The sequence below is a fragment of the Nicotiana sylvestris genome, chromosome 2, assembly GCF_000393655.2.
Source record: "Nicotiana sylvestris chromosome 2, ASM39365v2, whole genome shotgun sequence".
Classification (NCBI taxonomy): domain Eukaryota; kingdom Viridiplantae; phylum Streptophyta; class Magnoliopsida; order Solanales; family Solanaceae; genus Nicotiana; species Nicotiana sylvestris.
Window position 1 is genome coordinate 13,994,157 of NC_091058.1, and position 27,134 is coordinate 14,021,290.

General features: G+C 39.3%; 1 protein-coding gene across 1 annotated transcript; it reads left to right on the forward strand.

Annotated features, from left to right (window-relative positions):
* The first annotated feature begins 12,399 nt into the window (after window positions 1-12,399).
* LOC138882734 (uncharacterized) lies at window positions 12,400-19,874 on the forward strand. Its single transcript, XM_070163361.1, has 3 exons — window positions 12,400-12,465; window positions 19,087-19,154; window positions 19,541-19,874. Exons 1-3 carry the CDS (start codon window positions 12,400-12,402, stop codon window positions 19,872-19,874), a joined length of 468 nt encoding a protein of 155 aa, XP_070019462.1.
* Window positions 19,875-27,134: the final 7,260 nt, after the last annotated feature.

Consider the following 27,134-nt stretch of genomic DNA (forward strand, 5'->3'; position numbering starts at 1 on the left):
CCCAAAGTAGAAAAGGAACTTCTACTTAAATCGGGTACAACACCGGGGGTATGGACCCTATTCACGGACGGTGCCTCGAATGTGAAAGGGCTTGGGCTCGTCATTGTTTTGAAGCTACCCACAGGGGGCACTATCAGACAATCTATAAAAACTACTAGATTAACTAACAATGCAGCCGAGTATGAGGCCATGATTGCAGGTCATGAGCTAGATAAAAGCTTGGGGGGCAGAAATCATCGACGCCAAATGTGACTCTCTATTGGTGGTGAACCAGGTAAACAAAAGCTTCGCAGTTCGAGAGGATAGAATGCAGAGGTATTTGGACAAGTTACAGGTGACATTGCACTGCTTCAAGGAGTGGACCCTAGATCACGTGCCTCGAGAGCAAAATAGTGAGGCCGATGCGCTTGCAAATTTGGGATCATCAGTCGAAGAAGACGACATTGTCCGGGGGGACTATCATCCAGTTATCAAGATCTGTTGTCGAGGAAGGTCATGCCGAGATAAATTCTACAAGTTTGACTTGGGATTGGATGAATATGTATATCGAATACTTGAAAAATAGAAAGCTCCCATTGGATCATAAAGAGTCAAGGGCTCTACGAACCAAGGATGCTAGGTTCACATTCGATGAAGATGGGATGTTGTACAGGAGGACCTTCGATGGACCATTGGCGGTATGTTTAGGGCCGGGGGACACCAATTATGTTCTACGAGAAATCCAGGAAGGCACTTGTAGGAATCACTCTGGCGCTGAGTCCTTGGTTTGCAAATTATTAGAGTAGGATATTACTGGGATAGTATGGAGAAAGATACCAAGGAGTTTGTTAGAAAATGTGATAAATGTCAAAGGTTTGCACCAATGATTCATCAGCCCGGAGAGCAACTTCACTCAGTCCTATCCCCGTGGCCTTTCATGAAATGGGGAATGGATATTGTTGGCCATCTACCAACGGCTCCAGGTAAAGCTAAATTTATTTTATTTATGACTGACTACTTTTCTAAATGGATGGAAGCACAAGCCTTCAAAAAGGGCAGGAAAAAATAAGTTATTGACTTTATTTGGGACCACATCGTGTGTCGGTTCGGGATACCCGCCGAAATCGTATGTGGCAACGACAAGCAATTCATAGGCAACAAGGTAACGGAGTTCCTCGAAGCACACAAAATAAAAAGGAATTTATCAACGCCATATCTTCCGACCGGGAACGGAGAGGCCGAGTCATCAAACAAAACTACTATTCAAAACTTAGAGAAGAGGTTGGACAATGCAAAAGGAAAATGGAGAGAAGTTCTTCCCGCAGTTCTTTGGGCGTATAGAACAACATCAAAGTCCAGCACGGGGGAAACCCCGTTCTCGTTAGTATACGGCTCTGAAGCCTTGATTCTGGTCGAGGTCGGGGAACCCAACGCTAGATTTCGACATTCATCGGAGGAGTCAAATCACGAGGCTATGAATACCAGCCTCGAACTACTAGATGAAAAATGAGAAGCTGCATTTGTTCGGATGGAAGCACAGAAACAAAGAATTGAGAGATATTATAATAGAAGGACTAACCTTCGACACTTCGGAATCGGGGACTTAGTTCTATGGAAAGTCACCCTCAATACTTGAGACCTGAATGAAAGGAAACTAGGCTCGAATTGGGAAGGACCATAACATCTTATCGGAGTTGTCGGTAAAGGATCTAACAAACCTGGCACGATGGGGGGCGAACAATTGCCAAACAATTGGAATGTATCGCTACTCAAACGATATTACTGCTAAGGTATGACCTTATCCTTTTTTCCATTTGAATTTAAGACCAACTCATTGCAGTTGTTTGATCGAAGACGCCGAGGGAACTTTTCTACACGAAGACATTAGGTTTTAAAGCACGTGTTGCGCTCTTTTTCCCTTAGATCGGATTTTGTCCCAAATGAGTTTTTGCGGCGAGGTTTTTATCGAGGCAACAACTATGTGCTACCTAAGGAGAATTCAACAGTATCTAAAGCTTCTTTTCAATCAACCTCGAATACTGGGGGGCATCACCCTTGGATGTTATATTTTCGAGGAAAATACTTCACACCAAAGAGGACCTCGATAGGAAAACTTTGTAATGAGCCAAATGGTCAGATGAACCGTGTTTATATAAAATAGTCGAGACCCAATGACAAAACATGTACGCATGTATCAATTATTCAAAGAAGCATTCCTTCTATATCAAAACACTTCGTGTCTCAATGAAATCTGCTACTATACAAACTCCATACTTGTGATTCTGCGAGAAACGGCTCAAGGGCCAAAAGGTGAATACACCTCGAATACTCGGGGACTGTCGTCGACAGTCAATACATTCGAATATCTAAACTCGAATTTATAAGACCTCAAAAAGGCATCCCCCGACTTGAAGGCCAAGGCCATCATACTCGGGGACTAACCTCTCGGACAAGTTCGAAAGGTTCTCGGGAAACAAGTCCAAAAGACACACCCGAAGGCTATGACCATATTAAAGACTACGGTCATATAAAATGGCTACGACCGAAATTATACGGCTCGGAGACGTCCGACTTCTGCCATAAGTTAAATGCCTTCAAATACTTTGAAAAACGGGTTAAATAAGGCTACCCTCGGCAAAGCAAATAGAAAAGGATTTTGATAAAATCAGCCCTCGATTAATTTGAAGGCTTCGATAATATCAGCCTTCGAAAAAGCCTCAATGGTATTAACACGAAGGGATCCTGATCGATTGAACCCTCGAAAAACCTAATGGGTACAAAAAATGCATGCTAAGGCATAAAGATATTTTCACTAAGTCTTTTAGCCAAAAAGAGGGAAAAATTATGGCCGCTTTAGAGGCCGAATTGGCCCAACGTAAAGAGCCTAAGGGCTGAAAAATGTAGTTTTCGAGTCCTTGCTCTCACTCAACTCGGACCCGAGAGTCCCATCATCCCAAGCTCGCATCAAATCGACTTAAGTATAGCTCGAGGGTTAACAAAAATCTTAAGAGGTATTCTGTTATAAGTTCACTAAAAACCTAAGGTTTTGTTCTTTTCTGAGTCCGACCCAATGTTCACTTGATCATTGAAGTTATAACATCAAAAATTTTCACAAAATAAAGACGAAGCAGAATTCAATTCAAATCGAAGATGAAGCAAAAAGAATTTCTTATATTTATAAAGGGTACTTATAGTGCCCACGAGGGACCTTACACAAAAACAAAGAAACAAAAACAAAATCCTAAAGAGCCTAATCTACTTTGAGAGCAACATCCTTTGGAGCGGCACGTTTAGGGGCCGCATCTTCGGGAACTTCCTCCTCGGGGACTCCATCCTCATCTCCCCCGCTCTCAGAACCATTAGAGGAATCTTCATCATCGGAAGAAACGAGGAACCTAGCATCGGTTTCCAGCGCCCTTGCTTGAGCTACCTCTTTAGTGAGGTCGAAACCTTGGGCGTGGATCTCTTCAAGGGTCTCCCTCCGAGATTGGAACTTGTCCAGATCGTTGCTCTATTTTTCTCGGTTGAAGGCCTCCCTTAGATCTGCTTGAACAGCCTCGGCACCCCTTAAGTACACGTCGATGGTTTAATTGGGCATATTCGTCCTCTAGGTCTCAGCCGAGGCCAGTTGAGCTAGAGCAGCTTCTTTATCAGCAGCAAGCTGATCCATATTTTCCTTCCATTGGTTGCAATCAGCCTTAACCTGATCGACCTCACCCTGAAGCTGCTCGATCATCTCCAATTTCTGCAGCTGAGACATTGAAGTGTTAGCCTCCACAGTAAGGTCAAGAAGACCATACTCTTTCAAAATCACGTTTACCTACTTGTCTAGCTCGACCTCATTTTTACGAGCTTTGGCAAAATCTGCCCGAAGATCCTTGAGCTCCTCCTACTTTTGGCTATAAAGGAGCCTCAGGGCCTTCTCTTCATCCAAAGATTTTTTGAGCTCGGCATCGCATTGCCTCAGCTCGGCCTCGAATTTGTGATGGCCTACATAAAAAACAAAAAGATATCAGTTAAGAGAGGGTGAAGAAGAAAAAATCGCAACAGCGGGAGCTAATACTTACCTGGGAGAAAAGACGATGAGCCTCTTCAAAAAGGGTAGATGCGTCATTAAGGTCGGCGACATCATCGACCCCAATAAAGCAATCCCGGAAAGGATCTTCTGCACCGGGGACTTTGCTCGGGTCAGGTGTTCGTAGAGCTAGAGCTTCATTCATTGTTTCCTCAGAAAAAGATGGTAAAGAAGGAGAATAACCCATTGTCATGGCCCCGAGCAAGTCACTTGGGGCGCTCTTTTTAGCCTCGGGGATCTCGGTACTTGTCCCCTGTGGTATACTTGTTAAAGGCGATGGAATAATCTCGACCTCGAGCGACTCAGGGGCTTTGGTCGAGTCTTCCCTCGGAGTTTCCTCTTCATAAGGCAAGGTCTCATGTTCGGAGGGTTTGGCGGCCTCAATTGGTTTCCTAGTTCAGGTCACCGGCGTCAATTCTTCGCCATCGTCCCCTTCATCATCCAAAAACTGGTAGGCCGAGTCTATGTCCACGTGAATAACATTCCTCCTGCATCTTCGAGCAGGAGCCTTTTCGTCATGGGGGTCTTTGGGTTTCGAAACCCTTTTTCTCTTGTTATCTTTCCCCTATTTAAGAATCGGGGACTCCATCTCTTCCCTAGGAGGTGCCGGCCTTATCTCGGAGAAATCTCCAATGCTTACATAAATTTAGAATTGAGTGTGAGGAAAGAAATGGCTTCGGTAAAGAAGAAATATATCAAAAAACGAGCAGAGGAAAACTCACCATGGTGTTTGGCTTCCTATTTACCTCTCGACAAGTCATGCCATTTGCGCTCGTTATACAAGGAGGTCACGACTAACTTCCGGACCCAGTCTTCGAGGTCAGTGACCGCATGAGGTATCCAAACAACAACTACAAAAAAGGTAAAGGCATCACACAATGCGAAAGCGAAGTATAAAAGGACATAGGGAAAAGGATTTCACTTACGGTCGGGGTTCCATTTCTCTGGGAATGGCATTTTTTCCTCGGGGATGATGTCCGAGGTCCTCACTCGATGAACCGACTCATCCAGCCTCGATCTTTGGCCTCATCATTGCTAGCAAAGAAGGCTTTGCTCGATCGATGTTGGAGCTTGATCAGTCCTCGGAAAAGCTGAGGCCGATACAATCGGATGAGGTGATTAAGGGTAAACTCCAGTCCCTTGGCCTTGTTGGAGAAATAACGGAGCATGATCATGGTGCGCCAAAAGGAGGGATGGATCTGGCCGAGGTGACTTGATACCTTTTACAGAAGTTAATCACGATTGGATTAAGAGGACCCAGTGTGAAGGGGTAAGGGTAAACACTTAGGAACATCTCCACGTGGGTGGTGACACTCTCCTCGGGGGTCGGGATCTGTACCACGACCTCATCCCCCAGCCATACTCCTTTCTCACAGCCTTGAGATGTTTCTTTTATTATCGAACAAATATATCTCTATGCATGCTCACATCGCCTGGGAACTGCAGGGGAGTTTTCGATATGAAAATCTTTCTTTATGACGAAGGCGACGGGAACGATCTCGTGAAGGGCCGGCGCTTTGTCATCGGCCAAACGTGAGGAGGAGGAGGAGCCTTTTCTTTTTGAGGAACTATTTTAGAGGTCTTTGCCATGTTTTTGGGTTTAGAGATGGAAAAGGTGGTGGAGTTCAGCGTTTTCCGGCACTAAGAGGACGGTAGAGGCGGATAATGAGAGAAAAGAGATGAAGGGAAGGAAATATAGAAGAAGTTTAGAGGTGGTTTGAAGATTGGAGTAAAGCTTTCTCTGAAATTTAAACCTTATATTTATAGGTGAACGACGACGGTTCAACGACGCTAGTGGCTGACCACCACTGGAGAAGCATTAATGTTTTGGTGAAGAGAACCGACAGGACTTTTCGGTCACTTCGAGCGCCTATGTCACGAGAATGACGTCATCATCAAGGGCTCTAGAAAATCGAGGTTCAAATCATTTCTTATCATTTTATTCTAAGAAACGCGGGGACTATCTGTATACGGTAAAATCATGTACCCCAATTTTGTGGGCTCGAGGGCTCACATCGAGGGATAAACTCAGTATGGATCGGGTTCGAGTTTGAGGGCAGAACATAAAGATCGAAGATCGAAATGCACGATGAGTACCGAAGCCAAGTATGACCAACCCCGAGATGGAGCCGCTATGAGTTTGTAATAAAATGAGTAAGATTCCAGCCACGTCCCCAAGATCATGGTGTAAATTCTGGAATAGATTTGTACGAGTTAGTACTAATCCGTACTAGTCGGTTAGACAACTGTCCCAATAAGATTCTTTACTGTAAATAGAAATATAGCTTATTTAGGGTTCCCCTACTATATAAAGGGGACCCTAATTATTTGTAAACATCATTAATCATTAACAAAGAGTATACTCTCTTACTTTTCTGCCTACTGCTCACCTGAATCTTCTTATTATTATTTTACTGTTCTTGTTGTTCTTGCTCATTTACCTCGAGGTCGCCTTTGCTCGAGGTCGAGGTCTGCTCACACGATTGGTTTGACTTGCTTTACTCTTAAATTTATACATTAGATTCCTTGTTTATCAATTAGTATTGGATTAAATCACACATCTTTTACCCCACAAACAAGTTTAATTGTTACTCGTATTTTCGAGGTAAACAATATATATATATATATATATATATATATATATATATATATATATATATATATAATTGAAGTCATCACCAGGTTTCGTTTTCACATACTGTCATTCCAATATGGAATTATATATGTTATCATTTTGGCGCAATGAACAACACCCGGAAAATAATTGCAGCATTTGTGATCAGTTTGACAAAAATAGGCCTAAAACTAACTCATAATCATTGTTTATGCTATCCCAGTGACTTTATAATTCGACTTATCTAATTTTTTTTTAAAAATTGTTAGTGTTTTTAATTTGTCTAATTGATAATCTATCTTGTTTCATGTTACTAATTTCACCTTTATATATAATTACATGTAATTATCTTTTAGGATACTTGATGATAATATTAAAATTAATTTACACCATTTTTGTAAAAAAAAAGAAGAAGAAGAAGAAGTTAATCTCGTACACAATACATGTCTTCACTAAGGCTGTAATGGCCTTAAATCACGAGTCTCATGGCTCAAAGAGGCGTCCCCCTTCTTTCTATTGCACGAAAACCTTAGCTTAATATCATTTCTAAACTCCTCTTTGTTAGATTAATTGCTATAAGATTTGCAGCGTTTCACATTCTTCGATTAGTCGCAAACCAAACAAAAAAAAAATACATAGACGAAGTTGAACCAAAAAAAAAAAAAAAATCAAAAAATGTAGTAGCCAGTCTACTGTAAAAATTAAATGATCAGTGTATATATCTTTAAATCCTCCCCTTAAATTTTTCGTCACCATCTTATTTATTCGTTCCCCATCTTTTTCTCTATTTTGCGTGAACGGCTTGCCGCATTCTTCTCCATGTTTTTCTCAGAAAAGGTTAATAGTGCTATCCTTCTGGCATTCAACACAACCCCACATGACTTGAGTACTCTTCTAATTGATGTTCTCACTCATTTTTTAATGTTCAAAATCATCTCCTTTTTTTTTTCTTTTTTCATGTTCACTTTTCGTACTGCAAAAAATGTAGGACGAGGATTCAGTATTTTGGTTCGGTATTTAAGAATTTTGGTTTGGTATTTCGGCATTTGATTTATCAATTGTGTATATCAAATACCGTACTAAAATATTTCGGTACGGTTCGGTATTTCTTATTTTGGTTCGGTACAATTTCGGTTTAAACCAAAGCTTCACTATCTCCCCTACTCCATTAACTAATGTAATTCATGTTAGAAATATTTAAGGCAATGAGGCAATTCGAATTCGAGGACCCTTAATTGCGTCCAAAAATTTAGCAATGAATATATACTATGAAAGTTATCTAATTTAATTTGAGTTCATTTCATATTGGCACATTCGGAGTTACATGTAATGTATTATTTTAAAGATGAAAGCTATCTATAATTGTGAGACTCACTGTCACGACCCGAATTTTCCACTCTCGAAAATCGTGATGGCGCCTACTATTGAGAGCTAGGCAAGTCAACCCCTAATTACCTTTTCATTTAACAGTTTACTTCTTTTAACAAATATTAACAACAACATGAAAACAATGAAATTTAATAATTAAGCGAAAGACTTAAATTTAAGAAAAACTGAACAAAATGCGGAAACAACATATATCTCTACCCAAGAACTGGTGTCACATACTCATATGCACGGTATCACCTTTCGTGCTTTTACTCTCTTTCCTCACAATATAGTAAATGAATATCAGTACGGAATGGTACATCGTACGGCACGACATCACCCTTCGTGCTTTACACTTTTTCCTTACAATATCAAACAATGCACGACATCACCCTTCGTGCTTTATCACTCTTCCTCGCCCAAACAACAATCACAAATAAGGGACAAGGAAGTAAACAAATAATGATAAAAATCCCGGCAAGAGAACAATATCAATAAATTCAATATAGGCAAGGGAGAAGATCAACAAAACTACAAAACATCCCAGCAAGGGAATAAATCAATAACTCTTTCTCTTTCTTTCATTTCTTACTTTATAATTTACTTTACCACTTGAGCCAATGCTCCAAAGGGTCCATTTATCTCATATTCCTTCACAATTCGTATTACAACTCGAGTCAATGCTCCTCGAAGTTCAAAGATCACAATTTCTTTCACATGCTCTTTACAACATATAGAAATCATCAATTAAGTATGGAAGTTACAACAAAATAAGAATATTCGCAATATAGAGACTCACGGTCATGCTAGACTCCAATGTATAGATACTCGTCACCATGCCTATACATCGCACTCGACAATTAGCAAGTAGCAAATAAGACTCAACACCTATTCCCTCAAGCTAAGGTTAGACCAAACACTTACCTCAACTTCCACGACCAAATCAATCCACAACAACCGCTTTCCCTTTCGAATTCGGCTCCAACTCAATCAAGTCTATACAATAATGACTTCATAATATCAATATATGCTAAACAAATCAAACCCTTATAGATTTCCAAGCTTTCTTCCCAAAATCCCAAAAATCGACCCCGGGCCCGCTTGGTCAAAATGCGAGGTTCGGACCAAATTCATATCTCTCATTCACCCACGAGCCCGAATATATAATTTGTTTTCAAATTCGACCCCAAAACGAGGTCTAAATCAAGAAAAATCAAAAAACCCTAACTCTACCCAAATCCCCAATTTTCTACCCTAAATTACATGTTTTAGGCTTAAGAATTCATGAGATGTTGAAGAAAATGGAAGGAAACAAGCAAGGATTACTATCCCATGAAGTCTTTGGTGAAGGATAGATTCAATGGACGCCTAAGGACCTTGGAGAAGAAGGAGTTCGTGAAAACTTAATGAAATCCCGTAGCTACTGTTTCTGAAAATTAAAAATATAACTGGGCGAAATTGCCCTTCGCATTCGCGACAGGCTGGTCACGTTCGCGAAGGGTAGGTCTTAACAGAACATCGTGTTAGCGGAAGGAGGCACGCGAACGCGGAGAGTAAAATGGTGAGGCCTTGAAATGGGTCTATGCGAACGCGGAAAGAGGCACGCGAACGAGAAGAGGAAATCTTGCAAGGTTTCGCGAACACAAGTAGGCTTACGCGAACGCGATGAAGAAAAGGAGACTCAGCCCTCAGAGTCAAATAACCCTACGTGAACACGAGGGCAGGGACGCGAACGCGGAGGAGGAAAAATTAGAGTATCACGAACGCGAGAGAAACAATGCGAACGCGTAGAAGAAACTCGGTCTGCAACAGCTGAAGCAAATCTGCAATTTTTCTAAGTTTGAAACCACTCCGAAACATTCCCGAGCCTTCGGGGCTCCTAGACAAACACATGCACTAACTCAACAACATTCTACGAACTTAACCGTGCGATCAAATTGCCAAAATAACATCAAAAACAACGAATCAAACCTCAAAATCACTAGTTTTTCTACAAACTTCATAAACTTTCAAATTTAGAGTTTTAAGTCAGAAACACGTCAAACGACGTTCAATTTCAACCAAACTTCACAGAAATATTTTAAACCACATATAAGACTTGTTCCGGGCGCCGGAATCAAAATACGAGTCTGATACCAACACGTTCGAACCAATTTTCATTTCAATTTTCTTTATAAATTTCAGAAAAACAATTTTACTCAAAAATTCATTTCTCAGGCTTGGGACCTCGGAATTCGATTCCGGGCATACGCCCAAGTCCCATATTTTCCTACGGATCCTCCGAGACCGTCAAATCAGGGGTCCGGGTTCGTTTACCCAAAATATTGACCGGAGTCAAATTTACTCATTTTAATATCAAATTTTAGTATTTTTCATAGAATTTCATATTTTAGCTTTCCGGCTACACGCCCGGACTGTGCACGCAAATTGAGGCGACTAAAAATGAGGTTTTTAAGGCCTCGGAAGCACGAAATGGGTAAGAAAACAGGTGATGACCCCTTTGGGCCGTCACACTCACTTAGCGGAAAGGAGGATTGAATACAAAAAGTAATTACCTTAATGAATTGAGCAACCTCTCAACTGCACATGCTTCTTGCAAAACATCAGTAGCTGCAAAGAGAGCAATTTACTATTCTGCATGGCACAACAGAGAAGATAGGGGTACAAATTCTGAAGAGAAGTTGTAATGAAACTATTTTTGTCGATGATGAGGATACTACTGAGAGGTCATTATTGCCTCAATGTGTATTTGTTTCGCAAAAGCACAACAGTAAGATGAATACAACCTTTCTCCATTACACTAAACTATTTCGGTATACCGAAATACCGAAATATCAAAAATCCAATACAGTATACCGAACCGAAATACCGAAATGTTTGTACCGAAATAAACTGAAATACCGAATAAACCGAAACCGAAATACCAAATTAATTCGGTTCGGTTCGGAATTCGATTTTTCGGATTTTATGCTCACCCCTACGAAAATGTGTGTATCGATATCTCTGACACAGTACTTGTGTATACGGTTAAAATCGGGTCTACCTCATTTTACTATTTGATCGAGGCCATCGAAGACCAGCCTCACAGTGGATCAGACCAGAGCATGAAGGCAAGGTATCTAGTTCGGGATCGAGGTGCTTGTCGAGATCGAGGCTAGCAACGATCGAGACCAAATATGGCATACTTCGAGTAAAGCGTAATAACGAAAAGTGAGATATCCGCGACTGGTCGAACATCACGGCGGAAATATAATCTCGGAATGGATCAAATCAAAAGCGGTTAATTAGCTAATCATGAGATTTACTTCCGTAATTAGAATTGTACCATAGAAATTCATGCATACCAAAGAAATACAATACTTTTCAGCTTGTATTCTTGTTCATCAGATTGTTATATTTTTAGTCGTTCTTGCATCGATCAGTTCGAGGGTATTCAACTCGAGGGTTGAATTCTATTCAAACGCTAGTTTGCTTAATTTTACTGCTAATTTCTGGTACTATTTTTTATATTCATCAATTGATATTAGGTGAAATCACGTGTCCTTCAAATCACATTATAAGTTTAATTGTTATCCAATTTTTAGGGTAAACATACTCCATTCAACAAAAAAATTCTTCTCTATAAAATAATTATTCAAATCAAATAAACAAAACAAACAAGGCATCCTTGTGAATAAATATTCCTCAAGTCCAAATTCAGTAACTGTTCGATGAGAAAGATCTTTACCCTGGCAAAATTAAGCACCAAACGACAAGATAAATGAAAAAAGAAGATAAATGGAAACCAAAAATGGTTAAGTGATTAACATCGCAAATCATGTTTATTTACTTGATTAAGTAGGCGAAGAACTGATTATGATCGGTGGAGTATTCTGATTTCTAAACTACTAAGTATCTCTTTTACGTACTACAGAAAAATATTACAAATGGAATCCCGAGTTTAAAAATTGTTCTAAGAGACATCATTAAGCTAGCAAAACTTTTAACTCGAGGAAGTGAGGGAGCAGCAACAATATATTTTATGAGTGAATTAATCGGAAGGTTTATCATATGATGAAGAAACAGCAGGAACTCCGATGTGGGTGGGTTTCTGATCACCGGCCATGATTACGACGATCCTCGGCGACATATCCTCAATTGTAATATTGACCTGACGAGGTACTGATTTCTCTTCGTCAGACACGGCGGAGGAATGGCGGCGTTTATGGAAGGAACAAGCGAGGAGGACAAGTGCCACCACAATTAGTGCCAACGTTAATGCTAAACCACCGAAAAGGTAAGGCAATGGAGATTTCCATTGCCAGAATGAAGTAGTTGAGTTTGTATTTATGTCTCTCATACTGTAAAATTTTCTGGTATAGTAATGAAACTGCGTAAGAAGGGACTAGGAATGGCGACTCAGATGGCAATCCTATCTGATTTTATAGAGGTAAACAACTTTGTGCTCAAAGCACTACACTGTATGAATTTGCTAATATGCCACTAATAGTAGCTAGGCTCTAAATAAGATTCTCTTTCTGCTACTTATACGATGTATATATTTTGTGTTTCTTTTAGAAAGTTAATTATTACGAAGTTTCTTGGAAATTCAGGATTTTTTTTTTTTTTTTGCTTTTCCTTTCCGGAGGATTATAACTTTTTGTCACTCGTACTTCCTTCCCTAAAGGTCCATCGATCACGTTTTCAATTACAATCATCAACCCATAAAATTTTATGTGCATAAATGAATAACTATTGGCAGAAACTCAAATATTATAACCTCACATCTATAAAGTAATATTATATGGAGTAATAACTAAAAAAAAATTGGTAATATCTTAATTTAAATTATACAAAATATGTTCTATTTTTATCCCAACAAAAGTACCTCTCACAACAACATCAACTTCTACCAACCTAAGTCACACAATTTATTACCTTTAGGGTTCGTCTGATAGGAAGTATAAGAATAGTACTGAATATGGTGTATTAGTAATGTTGATATTATTTTTTGTTCACTGTTTGATTTGGTGTACTAAATCATTGCATAATTTTTTTTAAAATTAATTGCTTACAAAAATACCCTTCACATTCTTTAACTTTGTACACTATTTTTATTGCAACAATTTTATTATCCTCCACATTTTTTGCTCTCTCTAAAGCCAACTTCTTTTACATGAGAGCAAAATTAAAATAGGAAACTAATTGAAATACTGGAGTTAAAAGAGAAGAAAAATTTAATTGCTATGATATATAATACAATATACTACCACCAAAGGATGTGGTGCAGTGGATGGGACTGCTCCTCCCTTAACCAGAGGTCTCGAGTTCGAGCCCTTGATATGAAAAAATCTTTGGCAGGGAGCGCTCTTCCCCGAATGGGACCCTACGCGGCGCGAATCCGGATATAGTCGGGCTCCAATGGTGTTTATTGATCTGGAGAAAGCGTACGATAAGGTTCCTAGGAAGGTCTTATGGAGCTGCTTAGAGGATAAAGGGGTCCCGAGTAACTATATTAGGGTGATTAAAGACATGTATGATGGAGCTAAGACTCGGGTTAGGACAGTAGGAGGCGACTCTGAACACTTTCCAGTTATTACGGGGTTGCACCAAGGGTCTGCGCTCAGCCCATTCCTATTTGCCCTGGTGATGGATGCACTGACTCATCATATTCAAGGGGAGGTTCCATGGTGCATGCTATTTGCTGATGACATTATTCTAATTGACGAGACAAGAGGCGGCGTCAACGAGAGGCTAGAGATTTGGAGACATGCTCTTGAGTCTAAAGGTTTCAAGTTGAGTAGGACGAAGACGGAATACCTCGAGTGCAAATTTGGAGTTGAGCCGACGGAAGCGGGAGTTGAAGTGAGGCTTGACTCTCAAGTCATTCCCAAGAGAGGTAGTTTCAAGTACCTTGGATCGGTTATTCAGGGGATCGGGGAGATTGACGAGGATGTCACACACCGTATAGGGGTGGGGTGGATGAAGTGGAGGTTAGCGTCGGGAGTCTTGTGTGACAAGAAAGTGCCACCGTTACTAAAAGGTAAGTTTTATAGAGCAGTGGTTAGGCCTGCCATGTTGTATGGAACTGAATGTTGGCCGGTAAAGAACTCACACACCCAGAAGATGAAAGTAGCAGAGATGAGGATGTTGAGGTGGATGTGCGGGCATACAAGGATGGATAAGATTAGGAATGCAGATATTCGAGAGAAGGTGGGTGTGGCCCCCATGGAGGACAAGATGCGGGAAGTAAGACTCAGATGGTTCGGGCACATTCAGAGGAGGAGCACTGATGCACCGGTGAGGAGGTGTGAGCGACTGGCTGTAGTGGGCACGCGGAGAGGTAGAGGGAGACCTAAGAAGTATTGGGGAGAGGTGATCAGACAGGACATGGCGCGACTTAGGATTACTGAGGACATGGCCCTTGATAGGGAATTATGGAGGTCGAGCATTAAGGTTGTAGGTTAGGGGAGAGTGTGAATATTTCTACAGCACAAGTGAGGGAGACTATCTAGTTAGGAGTTAGACTAGGAATGTCAGTGGTCGTCTATTGATGCAGGGCTTTACCTTCTAGTTGTACTATACCAACCATCTATTTCGTATTTCGTATTTCGTATCCTGTATTTCATATTTCATATCTCTTATATATTTTTATTACGCATTTTTATGGTACTAATATATCATCTCCTATTTTTTTGAGCCGAGGGTCTCCTGGAAACAACCTCTCTACCCTTCGGGGTAGAGGTAAGGTCTGCGTACATAATACCCTCCCCAGACCCCACTTGTAGGATTATACTGGGTCGTTGTTGTTGTTGTTGTTGATGTCTAAGTAGCTTCATACTTTAAAATATTATTCCTACAAAATACATTAATGTGTAGCTTGATATCAATTCCTCTTGTTCTTATGTACATTCATAATTGATTTTATCATCCTTCCAACATTATTGGAGTTACTTTATTATTGATCGAATTAAATTACTTGCACATGATCATTATAAAATAGAGAATAATTTTAAAATTGTTCGAATACACACTACATTCATCACACATTTCGATTCTAAAAATTGAATGCTAATTGAGCAAGAGAATCAAACTGCATGCCCAATGACTTTTAGTTTATATTGAAATTATCTACTTAAACATCTAAAATATATCTTTATATTTTTTATTTATTTCTTGAAATTATGTCAAATGTCTATATTTCCTATTTTAATTTTATCTATCATAATATTTTCATACGTGTATCTTATCCATATAGTATGACTTCTCTCGTTATTATTTGAAAAACTTTCTCTTCAAAAAAATCAAATAAATCTTATTCTTCTATATATCTCAATACTAAAATTATTTATTTACATAACTTGTTTCCTTTTTTTTTTTGATTTTTTGTCCATGTTATTGCATTGCCATAACTTAAAGTTATCCATATCGTGTCTGCTACTCCCATTTGGTGTTTACTATAATAATAGATTAAAAATAGAAGTACATATGCTCATACTTTATATTTCACCAAAATTTTAAAGTATTTTTTTTTTATCCTTGGAGTTTTCTTTGCCTATTCAAAAGCTTGGATAAAATTTATTTTATTTTATTTTTCAATTTAAAAGCTTGGATATGATTTGAATTAATTAAGTGTAACAAATAAATAGACAGAAGATATGCGATTATTATTATTATTATTATTATTATTATTATTATTATAATTATTATTAGTATTATTATTAATAGCAATAGTAGTAGTAGTAGTAGTAGTAGGAGGAGTAATTACAGTATATAGTAGTAGTAGTGGGAGTAATTACAGTATATGCTAAAATCAAGTTTTCTATTTATTTTTATTTATATCTATTGATCGATTTAAGTTTAATTCATTTGAATAGAAAAAATCACATTACCACTTGGTTTGTTGCCGATAAAAATAATTCTTTAATCATGATTTGTAACGACCCGAATGGTCGTTTTGAACAATTGCGTCTGGTTCGGCAGTTTGAGATCACGAGCAATTTCATATTATGTACATCGACTTGTGTGCATGGTGGATTCAGTTTTTGGATGAATCGGAGTCGAATTGGACGAAGGAATATAGTTTTGGAAGCTTAAGCAGAGAGAATTTGATCGGAATTTGACTTTTGAGTAAACAGCTCCGGAATAAATTTTGGACGATGTCAGTAGCTTTGTATGTTGATTTTGGACTTGGGTGTGTGTTCAGATTTGGTTTTGGAGGCCCTTAGGGCAATTTGAGGCATTTCGGTGAAAGTTGAAAAAGTTAAAGTTTGGAAAAATAGAGAGGGTTGACCAAGAGTTGACTTTTGTGTTATCGAGGCCGGAATACGATTCCGAAAGTTGGAAAAGCTCCGTTATATCATTTGGGACTTTCCTGCAAAATTTGGTGTTGTTTGAGTTGATTTGATATGGTTCGGACGCTTGGTTGCAATTCTAGAGGTTCTTGAAGTTTATAGTGATTTTCATGTATTTGAGCATCTGATTCGTGGTTTTAGCGTTGTTTGAAGTGATTTGAGAGTGGATCTAAGTTCGTATGATGTTATGGGATGTGTGGTACATTTGATTGAGGTTCTGGGGGCCTCAGATGAGTTTCGGGGTGAGTTTTGAGCGAGTTCGGACATTTCGGCACTCAGAAGTTGTTCCGGATAGTGGGGGGGGGGGGGGAAGGACAGCGGTAAATCATCACCCCAGCAACCTAAAGGACTGCTGTCAATGGTGATATTCCGCTGCAGCGGTGGAATTTCCGCTGTAGCGGAAAATGGTCCGCGGCCGCGGTCATGAAGAATCTGCAGGTTCATTGGTTTGACTTCGGAAGCCTATATCGTTTGATCTACAAGGAATGTTGAGATGATTCAGAAAGACAAGTTGTATACCTTCGTGTCTAGTTTCTAGAAAGGTAAAGAAACTATAATTTGGATATCTATAGAGAAAGTTATGGCCAAAATACTAAGGCATATCTGTGCAGCCACCAGAAGCGCGAACCGCGATACTTTTTCGCGACCGCGGAGGGGTGACCACTGCAGCGGTAATTTTTCGCGGTCAGCAGTGATGGAAATCCAGGAGGTGCACTATAAATATAATATTTAGGGTTTTATTTCATATTTTGACCTAGAGAGCTCTTTTCTTGGCGATTTTTCGAAGGTTTTTCAAGAAGTTCATCAAGGTAAGTGATTCTATTTCGAAGGTTAATAGTAATATGATATTTCGAAGGTTAATAGTAATAGTAGTAGTAGGAGGAGGAGGAGTAATTACAGTATATAGTAGTAGTAGTAGTAGTGGGAGTAATTACAGTATATGCTAAAATCAAGTTTTCTATTTATTTTTATTTATATCTATTGATCGATTTAAGTTTAATTCATTTGAATAGAAAAAATCACATTACCACTTGGTTTGTTGCCGATAAAAATAATTCTTTAATCATGATTTGTAACGACCCGAATGGTCGTTTTGAACAATTGCGCCTGGTTCGGCAGTTTGAGATCACAAGCAATTTCATATTACGTACATCGACTTGTGTGCATGGTGGATTCAGTTTTTGGATGAATCGGAGTCGAATTGGACGAAGGAATATAGTTTTAGAAGCTTAAGCATAGAGAATTTGATCGGAATTTGACTTTTGAGTAAACGGCTCCGGAATAAATTTTGGACGATGTCAGTAGCTTTGTATGATGATTTTGGACTTGGGTGTGTGTTCGGATTTGGTTTTGGAGGCCCTTAGGGCAATTTGAGGCATTTCGGTGAAAGTTGAAAAAGTTAAAGTTTGGAAAAATAGAGAGGGTTGACCAAGAGTTGACTTTTGTGTTATCGAGGCCGGAATACGATTCCGAAAGTTGGAAAAGCTCCATTATATCATTTGGGACTTTCCTGCAACATTTGGTGTCGTTTGGAGTTGATTTGATATGGTTCGGACGCTGGTTCTTGAAGTTTATAGTGATTTTCATGCATTTGAGCATCTGATTCGTGGTTTTAGCGTTGTTTGAAGTGATTTGAGAGTGGATCTAAGTTCGTATGATGTTATGGGATGTGTGGTACATTTGATTGAGGTTCTGGGGGCCTCGGATGAGTTTCGGGGTGAGTTTTGAGCGAGTTCGGACATTTCGGCACTCAGAAGTTGTTCCGGATAGTGGGGGGGGGGAGGACAGCAGTAAATCATCACCCCAGCAACCTAAAGGACCGCTGTCAATGGTGATATTCCGCTGCAGCGGTGGAATTTCCGCTGTAGCGGAAAATGGTCCTGGGCCGCGGTCTTGAAGAATATGCAGGTTCATTGGTCTGACTTCGGAAGCCTATATCGTTTGATCTACAAGGAATTTTGAGATGATTTAAAAAGACAAGTTGTATACCTTCGTGTCTAGTTTCTAGAAAGGTAAAGAAACTATAATTTTGATATCTATAGAGAAAGTTATGGCCAAAATACTAAGGCATATCTGTGCAGCCACCAGAAGCGCGAACCGCGATACTTTTTCGCGACCGCGGAGGGGTGACCACTGCAGCGGTGATTTTTCGCGGTCAGCGGTGATGGAAATCCAGGAGGTGCACTATAAATATGATATTTAGGGTTTTATTTCATATTTTGACCTAGAGAGCTCTTTTCTTGGCGATTTTTCGAAGGTTTTTCAAGAAGTTCATCAAGGTAAGTGATTCTAACTCGAATTTGGCTAAAATACATGAATCTATCATTGAATTCATCATTTTATTCGTGATTTGGGATGGAATTTGGGAAAAATTGTGAAATCTTTCAAAAATGTAAAATGATGATTTGAATGACCAAATGGTATCGGAATTGGATAATTTTTGTATGGGTGAACTCGTATCAGAATGGGTATTCTGTAAGGCCCAATAAAATATTTACTCAAAAATACAAAATCTCGTAGTGCCAAGTTAAGAATATGTGAAAGATTGCAGCAGTAAGGAATTGGTTTAGACCTACCACTCCAACAGAGATTCGCAGTTTCTTAGGTTTGGCCGGGTACTACAGAAGATTTGTGGAGGGATTTTCTACTCTTGCCTCTCCATTGACTAAACTGACACAGAAAGTAGTTAAGTTCTAGTGGTTCGATGCTTGTAAAAGGAGCTTCCAGGAATTGAAGTCAAGATTGACTACAGTGCCGGTATTGACCCTGCCAGAGGGTACAGAGGGTAAGTGGTGTACTGCGATGCTTCGAGGATCAGGCTTGGGTGTGTGTTAATACAACATGACAAGGTTATAGCTTACGCTTCTAGGCAACTCAAGAATCGTGAAAAGAACTATCCAACCCATGACTTAGAGATTGCAGCAGTGGTGTTTGCACTAAAGATTTGGCGACATTATTTGTATGGGGTCCATGTGGATGTATTTACGGACCACAAGAGCCTTCAATATATTTTCAAACAAAAGGAGTTGAATTTGAGATAGAGAAGATGGCTAGAGTTACTCAAGGACTATGATATCGATATTCTGTATCACCCAGGAAACGCCAATGTTGTGGTGGATGCTCTTAGCCGGAAATATATGGAAGTTTGGCTCATTTGAAGACATATCAAAGGTTGTTGGCCCGGGAGGTTAACCACTTGGCTAGTTTGGGAGTTCGCCTTGTGGACTCTAATGAAGGAGGAGTAATTGTGCAGAATAGGGTTGAATCATCGCTTGTGGTGGAGGTGAAAGAGAAGCAATTCAACGATCCATTATTGGCACAGCTGAAGGAGGGGGTCACAGCTTTTTCTTTTGGCATGGATGATGGTACCCTACGGTACCAAGGGCACCTATGTGTTCCAGATGTTGACGGTCTTCGAGAAAGGATCATGGCCGAAGCTCACACTTCCAAGTATTCCGTACACCCAGGTTCTACGAAAATGAATCATGATCTCAAAGAAGTTTAATGGTGGAGCAACATGAAAAGGGATGTGGCGAACTTTGTGGCAAAATGTCCGAACTGTCAGCAAATGAAGGCCGAACACCAAAGGGCAGGTGGATTGGCTCAAAGCATAGAAATTCCAATATGAAAATGGGAAATGATCAACATGCATTTTGTGGTAGGGTTACCGCGCACTCCGTGCAAGTTTGACTCAATTTGGGTGATCGTGGATGTAGACATGTGATTTTTGACCCTCCCCAAGATTTTTCATATTTTAGCATGTAAATACTTAGTTTAGGTCTAATATAGTTATTTCAACTAAGTTTGACTCATTTACATTTTTTTTATCACAAAATTGATATATACAAAAAAATAGTTCCATATTTCTCGATTTAATTCACGTATTTGATATTTTTAGAAGGATATGTTAGTTTGAACCTATTTTATTTTAATATAATCTTTGAAAATACCAAAAATAGTTTCAACTTTAATTTTTAGTTTTTATTTTTAATATTAATAGTTTATCAAAATCAATTAAGAGTTTTTATATTTTTATAGGTATTTAAATTGAATTTTTAACCTTTTCTTAGCCCAATTTTATAGAATTTTTAGCCCAAATTAAATTCTTGCAAGAGCCCCAAATATGAAGCCCAAGACCCTTTAATCCATCAACTCTTTTTATTTTAATCCTAGCTATGATTCAATTACCATTCAGATGACAAAAGAATTAATTTAACATGTTTAAGTAGATTTAGTGGAGTTTCGTTGTTTTGCAAATAGGATTTTTGGGCATATAGAATGAGAAATTAAATTTATCACGTTAATTATTTTATCTTATCTGCTTGAAATCGATAGGAGCGTGTTTAGGCCGACCACATTTGAGTAGGCAAACTCTAGGATTTTATTTTATTTAATTTTGAGGCGAGAGGTCATTCCCTTAGTTAAATATATCCGGGGAATGCCCCGAAGGATTTGTATATATATTATTCCGGGGAATGCCCCGTAGTATTCTGTAACTGGAGGCCGAAAGTGAACTCGTAGTACTTTTATTTCTATTTTATTTTTATTTTTATCTTTCTTTTATTAGGTGGGAACGATCTTGAGCCTCTTATGTGTTAATTTTCCCGTTTTGTGTTTATTATCTCAATTCGAATATTTGAAAAGCCAACTAGATCGAGTACGCAACCGTGACTTTCACGGGACTTGGGGAGTGCCTAACACCTTCTCCCTGAGTCAAATGAATCCACTTACCCAAATCTCTGGTACGGACATAGTTTTGGAATCCAAAGTGTTTTAAAAGAAAATATTATTTCTAAAAAAAATGGTGACCTGACACACCAAAACCAATGTCAGGTGGCGACTCTCAGTTAATCCTTTGAACACAATTTTGTCACTTTTCATAATTGAAACCCTTTTGAGCTTTACTAAATCTTTTTTATATTTTTAAGAGGGTTAAGTGAAGTGTAAAAAAGGGACGTGACATCTCTAGCGACTCTGCTGGGGACTTGCGAGTTCGAGCTGGTACTTGATCTTGTTAGTTTTTAGGATATTCGATTGAGGTGTTTGTTTTCTTTATTTGGTTTGTTTGTCTTATTTTCTGTTTTGTTGGTCATTTGTTTATCGCTTTTCCTTATGTGTCATCATTTGCATAACTATGTGTCTTCTTTCTGCAACAAGTCTCGGAGTACGCGTCGCGTACACGAACTCTTTGTTGAGTCACCCTTATTTTAGGAGGGGGCCGTCGGACGTATGGACTGGGTGGAAAGCTTGATCAGCCACCATCGACCATACGTTCCCCTGATTTGCCTTATTAGTGAACCCCAAACTTAGGTCAGCCTTTAGGTCATTTTTATTTGTATCATGTCATTTAGACCTAGCAGGGCTCGGTCCCAGGTATCGTGCCCTTTTGTAGGAGGCCTATCCAAATTTTGTCAAAATGGTTCGTGGCCCAAAAAGATATTCAATCATCCCTATATGATACATGTTGCATCTTTGAGGGTAAAAAAGTCATTTGGCAGACTGATGTTTGGGAAAGAGGGTGAAGTATAAAAATGAATCAAGTAGGGCCCAGTTACGACTTTCTTTCACAACTTTTTCAAGAAAAAGACTAAAAAAATGAAAATGAAAAATTCAAAAAGATTTTGCACTTTTCCATTATTTTCCAAAAAATATCAAAAAAAGAGAAAAAAGAAAATCCAAAAAGATTTTACATTTTCCATCATTTTTCAAAAAGACAAAAAATATTGTTTTTCCAAATTAGTTGCATTTTTTTTAAAGCTTTCTTCCATGTCCGATTTTCCCGAACTACGCATACCTGATTCTCGTCTTTCGGGGCGGGATATGTAGGCAACTCACATAGGGTCCGGTCTTCCTAGTGAGTCTTAGGTTCTTGGCTTTGCGGGGTCTTAGTCAAATCTTGCATGTCTGGCCACTTTTGGCCAAATCGGTCGTTGTTGCAAAATTGGGTCATTTTCGCAGAAGTGGATCAATTAACCATGTCTTAGGATTTTGAGTCCACAACTAGGTGTCATATTAATTTAAGGTCCTCCTTTTAGAGTTTGCATCTTTAGCAACTTCAGGCCATATCGACTGTTTTTGCAAAATGGGTCACTTCTGCAAATTAATTTTGGGCCATGATTAATGAGAGTTCGAATCCATATAAGTCTTAGTGAGGTATGTCCATGTCTTTGAGGTCATCTTTGTTGAGTTTGCGCTAATAGCCATATTTTGGCTACGTAGGTCATTTTGCAAAAATAGCCTTAATCATGTCTTGCATGTGTCCAATAGAAGGTGTCGTGGAGTCACATGTGTCTTGAGTCACTAACTCTATTTGATCTTATTTTTTCCATTCAGGTATGGAGCAATTTGCTAGAGTTTGAGCATGACAAATACCTCAGGACCATTCTAGTCAAGACCATTGCATGCATGAGCTGCTTGAAGAAACTTTTATTTTTTAGTCTATCTTATGTTGTCTTTTAATTTTTAGTCTTGTACAGTAGTATCGAGTCTATCAGTCTAGTTAAGATTGTCGAGTCTTTTGTTATAGTACTTCTTGTTTTGTATTTGAAAATCCAAAAAACTTATAAATGAAAATCCGAAAAGATTTTTATTTTTAGTTTATTTGTCCATTACTTTTTTCAGAACTACACTTGATCTGATTCATGAGGGACATGATATGTAGGCAACCTATATAGGGTTCGATTGAAGCATCTTTTAACAAAAAAAATAAAGAAAAAGAAAAAAAACAAAAAAAGAGAAAAAGAGAATGAAGTTGTGGGACGTGAGAAGTGAGAGGAAAGAAAAGAGGGGGAAAGAAATGAGAAATCAAATGGTGTTAGAAAGGAAAATGAAGAGGGAAATGGGGCAAGAAGAGTGAAATTGGGATGATGTCATATGACCTTCGTACCCTCGAAGCCATTTTAAAACTGTTAACTGTGACTAGGGGCATTGCTCGCAATGTGATATTTCTATCTGATAAATGCCCTAACTCTAACATGTTGGCTTTGTTTCGCTCCTCTTTGTTACTTTCATTGTTATCATAACAGAGGGTGGTTAGTTTGTGGCACTTTGGCGAGTCATCTGTACAACACAAGGTCAAAAGCAAGGTAGACATGGCTAGCAAAGACTTGGACACATGAGTTGTTGACATGTCGAGGGAGTTTGTGGAGTCGGAGTCTGAATTGAAAGAGGAGGTCCAAAGGTTGAAATAGCAGATGACAGAAATGTATCAGTCTTGGATCAGGGGGCATCCTCCACCTTCATTCCCCACTAACTACACTGAAAACCCTACAACTATCCCACCACTATCACAAGCCCAGATTCCCACTACCGTTGATCTTTTCCCTTAACATGCACCAGGCTTCACCCTTACCACAACTACCGTGGCACTTCCTCCCAAACTTTCCATGCTCCACCAGCCAAAATAACTGCATACCTGCTCTGAGATCTACTCCTATTTTTGTACCCCCTCCACAAGGTACCCTCTACCGATCCTCTAGTGAACCCGCATTCCAAGCTACAGATGTCCAACACTATGCTCCAGAATCAATTTTCAAGGTCTCGGGTCCATACTCTTACGCTCCTCATTTTGAGACTCCTGGTGAAACTGCAAAGCCTGTTAAGACAATGGAGCAAGATGAGATATCCATAAAGTTGAAAGGGTTTAAAATGCCAAAGCTTAATTTATATGATGGGCGTGAAAATTCAGTAGCGCATCTAAGAGATTATTATAATGAGAAGTGTTTGCGACAAAGATGAAGTATTGATGGCATATTTCAGTCAGAGTCTGAGTGGGGAAGCTCTGGAGTGGTACACCCGCCAAGACGCTAGTAAGTGTCATGCATGGGGTGACCTGGCTCAACATTTTGTTCGGCATTATCAGTACAATGTAGACATTATCCCAAACCGCTCCTCCCTATCTCAGATGGAAACGAAACCCAAGGAAGGCTTTAGGGAGTTTTGGTTCAGATGGAAAGAACAATATGCTGGGATCAGTCCTCCGATTGATAGAAAAGATGTTGTCGAGCCCAGCCAACGATAGGATGCAGCGGGCATCCCTGCTAAACGCTTTCAGCCTCAATACCAACCCTATGAATATCCTTGTACTCCAAATAATCCTCCCCAATGCTACTTTCCTCCACAAAATCCCCAAAGTCATACCTCACCTCCCTAGTACTCTATCCACAATGTACCGCCATATGATCCACACCCACAAAACCCGCAACGGCTTACACCGCCTCCACAAATGTCTTACCCACCACTACAAGCATATCAACCCCCTACCCAAAAGAGGTTCCAACCAAGGCTGGAATACAATATGAGAAGGCAGCAGCAATGAGAAAAGTCTTTCACTCCTATTGGAGAGTCATATGCCAGTTTGTTCCAAAGGCTGAGGCAATTAGACATGTCGAAGCCGATTCAGATAAAAATGTTGAAACGCATTCCAAAGAGTTTTGATTTTTCTCAAAGGTGCGCATATTGCTCTAATGGCCCGGGGCACGACATAGAAAAGTGTTGGCATCTGAAAAGAGCAGTCCAAAAGCTTATTAATGCAGGTGACATTACTGTGCAAAATTCAAATGCAACAGATACTAGCCAAAGCCCATTCCCTGTTCATAATGAGACGCATGTGGTGGGCATGATTTGTGTGGAAAAGGAATATGAGAACTCTTTTGAATCCCTTGGGGGGCCACCTACTACAAAGTTTTCAGCGCTATCAGTCTCGGTTCAAGAGGTTGATCTTAAGAACGAGTTGGCAAAAGGGACCCAAAAGTTATTTGTTAAGGTCAACATGATGAAGATTTGTGGAGTTTCTGGTAATATTGATGTGGAACTCAGTGGCTAAGATGTCGAGCTTGTTGATTGGAAAGACACTCCTTTCTAGGCTAGCCAGGGAGGAGTTTTGGTAGTTTATTTTGTTGTCATTTTTGTCTATCCGGGTTATTTCAGGGTTGTAATCCGGATATTGTCTTGTGGCTCAAACTCTTCTTCTTCTCATTTTGTCTAGTTCGTTTAGTTGTAGTAACTCGTCTAGTGTTATTTAGGATTGTTCCAGGGTTGTAACCCATGTCTATTTTGCTTGTCTTGTTCAAACCCTTTTCATGCACATGTAATTCTCAGCCTGGTCTTGAAAGCTAGTCTAATCATGAAGCAGTGACACAATTTTGAATATGATAAAAGGATGCGTTTGAGGAAACAATTAAAGATTCACGCATTCTGAGATAACTTGGACTTTGAATTGAGTGAAACTGATGCAGTAAGTCTGGAAAATTAAGAGGTTGATAAAAGCATACAACAAGGAAATTTCTCCCAAGTAGTTTGAGGTAAATCAGTCAGTGCTGAAATGCATTCTTCCACATCAAGATAACGTTGAGTCAAGTCTGCTTCGAACTGGCAAGGGTCATTCATTGGGACAAAGGTATTGCCCTTAACACTTTTTATTTGTGTTGATGTCATCAATAGATACTGTGTGTAATTTGTTTTCTTATCTTCAGTTGCATGTTTGTACTTGGAATTTTTAAAGTTTGGTATGATGAAGGCATTTTATTCTGCTACCCAAATACTTTTATCCTTTGCTACCCATTTTAAGCCCTAATTTTTGTTTCAAACCCCTATTTTGGAATCAAAAATAAAGTTAGGAACTAGAAAAGGAAAAGAAAAAGGAAAAAAAGAAAAGAGAAAAAAAGAGACAAAAAAACCAACTTTGTGTTTGAACTACGTTCGACCTGATTCTTGTCACCACAAGATACGTAGGCAGCCTTACGATTCGGTCACACCAAATAAAATATTTCATAATCCCCCGAAGTCAAGAGTGGACAGATTTTCTTAGAAATCTCAAAAAAAAAAAGCAAAAAGTAAAGAAGAAAAATCCCCAAACTTCAAGAAACTGGGGCAGAAGTTTTAATTATGCCAAAAGATCTGATTCCAAAAGTTGTAATTTTGAGCCCTTTCATCTTAAACTATTTTGAGCCTTCATGCCACCCTTTCTTTCCAACCCTGTCCAAAAGCCTACAACGGTCCAAAGAAAGACCTTTGACCAATCTTTGAAGATGCCAAATCAAGTGTGTGTGAAAGTATGATCTTCCTACATCATGGGTAATACCTTGTTCTCATCACAAAGAGAGAAAATGATAAATGAGAGAGTCTTATCGGTGAAAACCCTCATGGGCACCGTAAGGCGGTGGTGAGTTGAGAAAAAGAGTAAATTAAGAGAGGCTTGATGGTGAAAATCCTTCAGGGCATTGATAATTGGAGCACTGAAGCCCAGTTTCACAGCGTAGAGGCACAACAAGAGTCGAACATTAGACTTGCTTAACAGATTAGACCACTTTAATCCAAAATGCATGTCACAGTCAATAGAGTTGGTATCTACCTCTGACAAGTTTCTACTCGGTGATTTTCTTGTTAGATGTCATCGCTTTATGTTGTCCCCTTAACTCTATTTTTCTTGATTTGTTTAAGTCCTTTGGAGTCTGTTGTGTCAGAACAAGTAAAGAAATGACTTCAAAATCTGCCACCAACTTTAAAATTGCACAAAGCGGATTCTTGCTAGCACATCAAAATAGCATAAGTCAGGAAAGAACTGTATGCGCACTAAGTTGATAACAATTAACATGCTTTGGGATTCATGTGAAATGCAAAGGTTCGGTAAATGTCAATTGATGAGCAAAATGCAACAGATAGAGGATATTGGGATCGAATGGAGCGAAGGTGTTTTCTGTGATAAGGGTTGTAAGAAAATGGGTAGTCGATAACAGGCAAGGTCTTCCAAGTTGAAATCAAAGTT

Bases quoted from the DNA above. Each gene is read 5' to 3' on its own strand.
- LOC138882734 (XM_070163361.1), top strand. From the start codon at position 12,400: ATGAAACTGCGTAAGAAGGGACTAGGAATGGCGACTCAGATGGCAATC. The intron at 12,466-19,086 runs GTAAACAACTTT...TGCTTGTAAAAG, and splicing joins TCCTATCTGATTTTATAGAG to GAGCTTCCAGGAATTGAAGT. The intron at 19,155-19,540 runs GTAAGTGGTGTA...GACATATCAAAG, and splicing joins CCTGCCAGAGGGTACAGAGG to GTTGTTGGCCCGGGAGGTTA.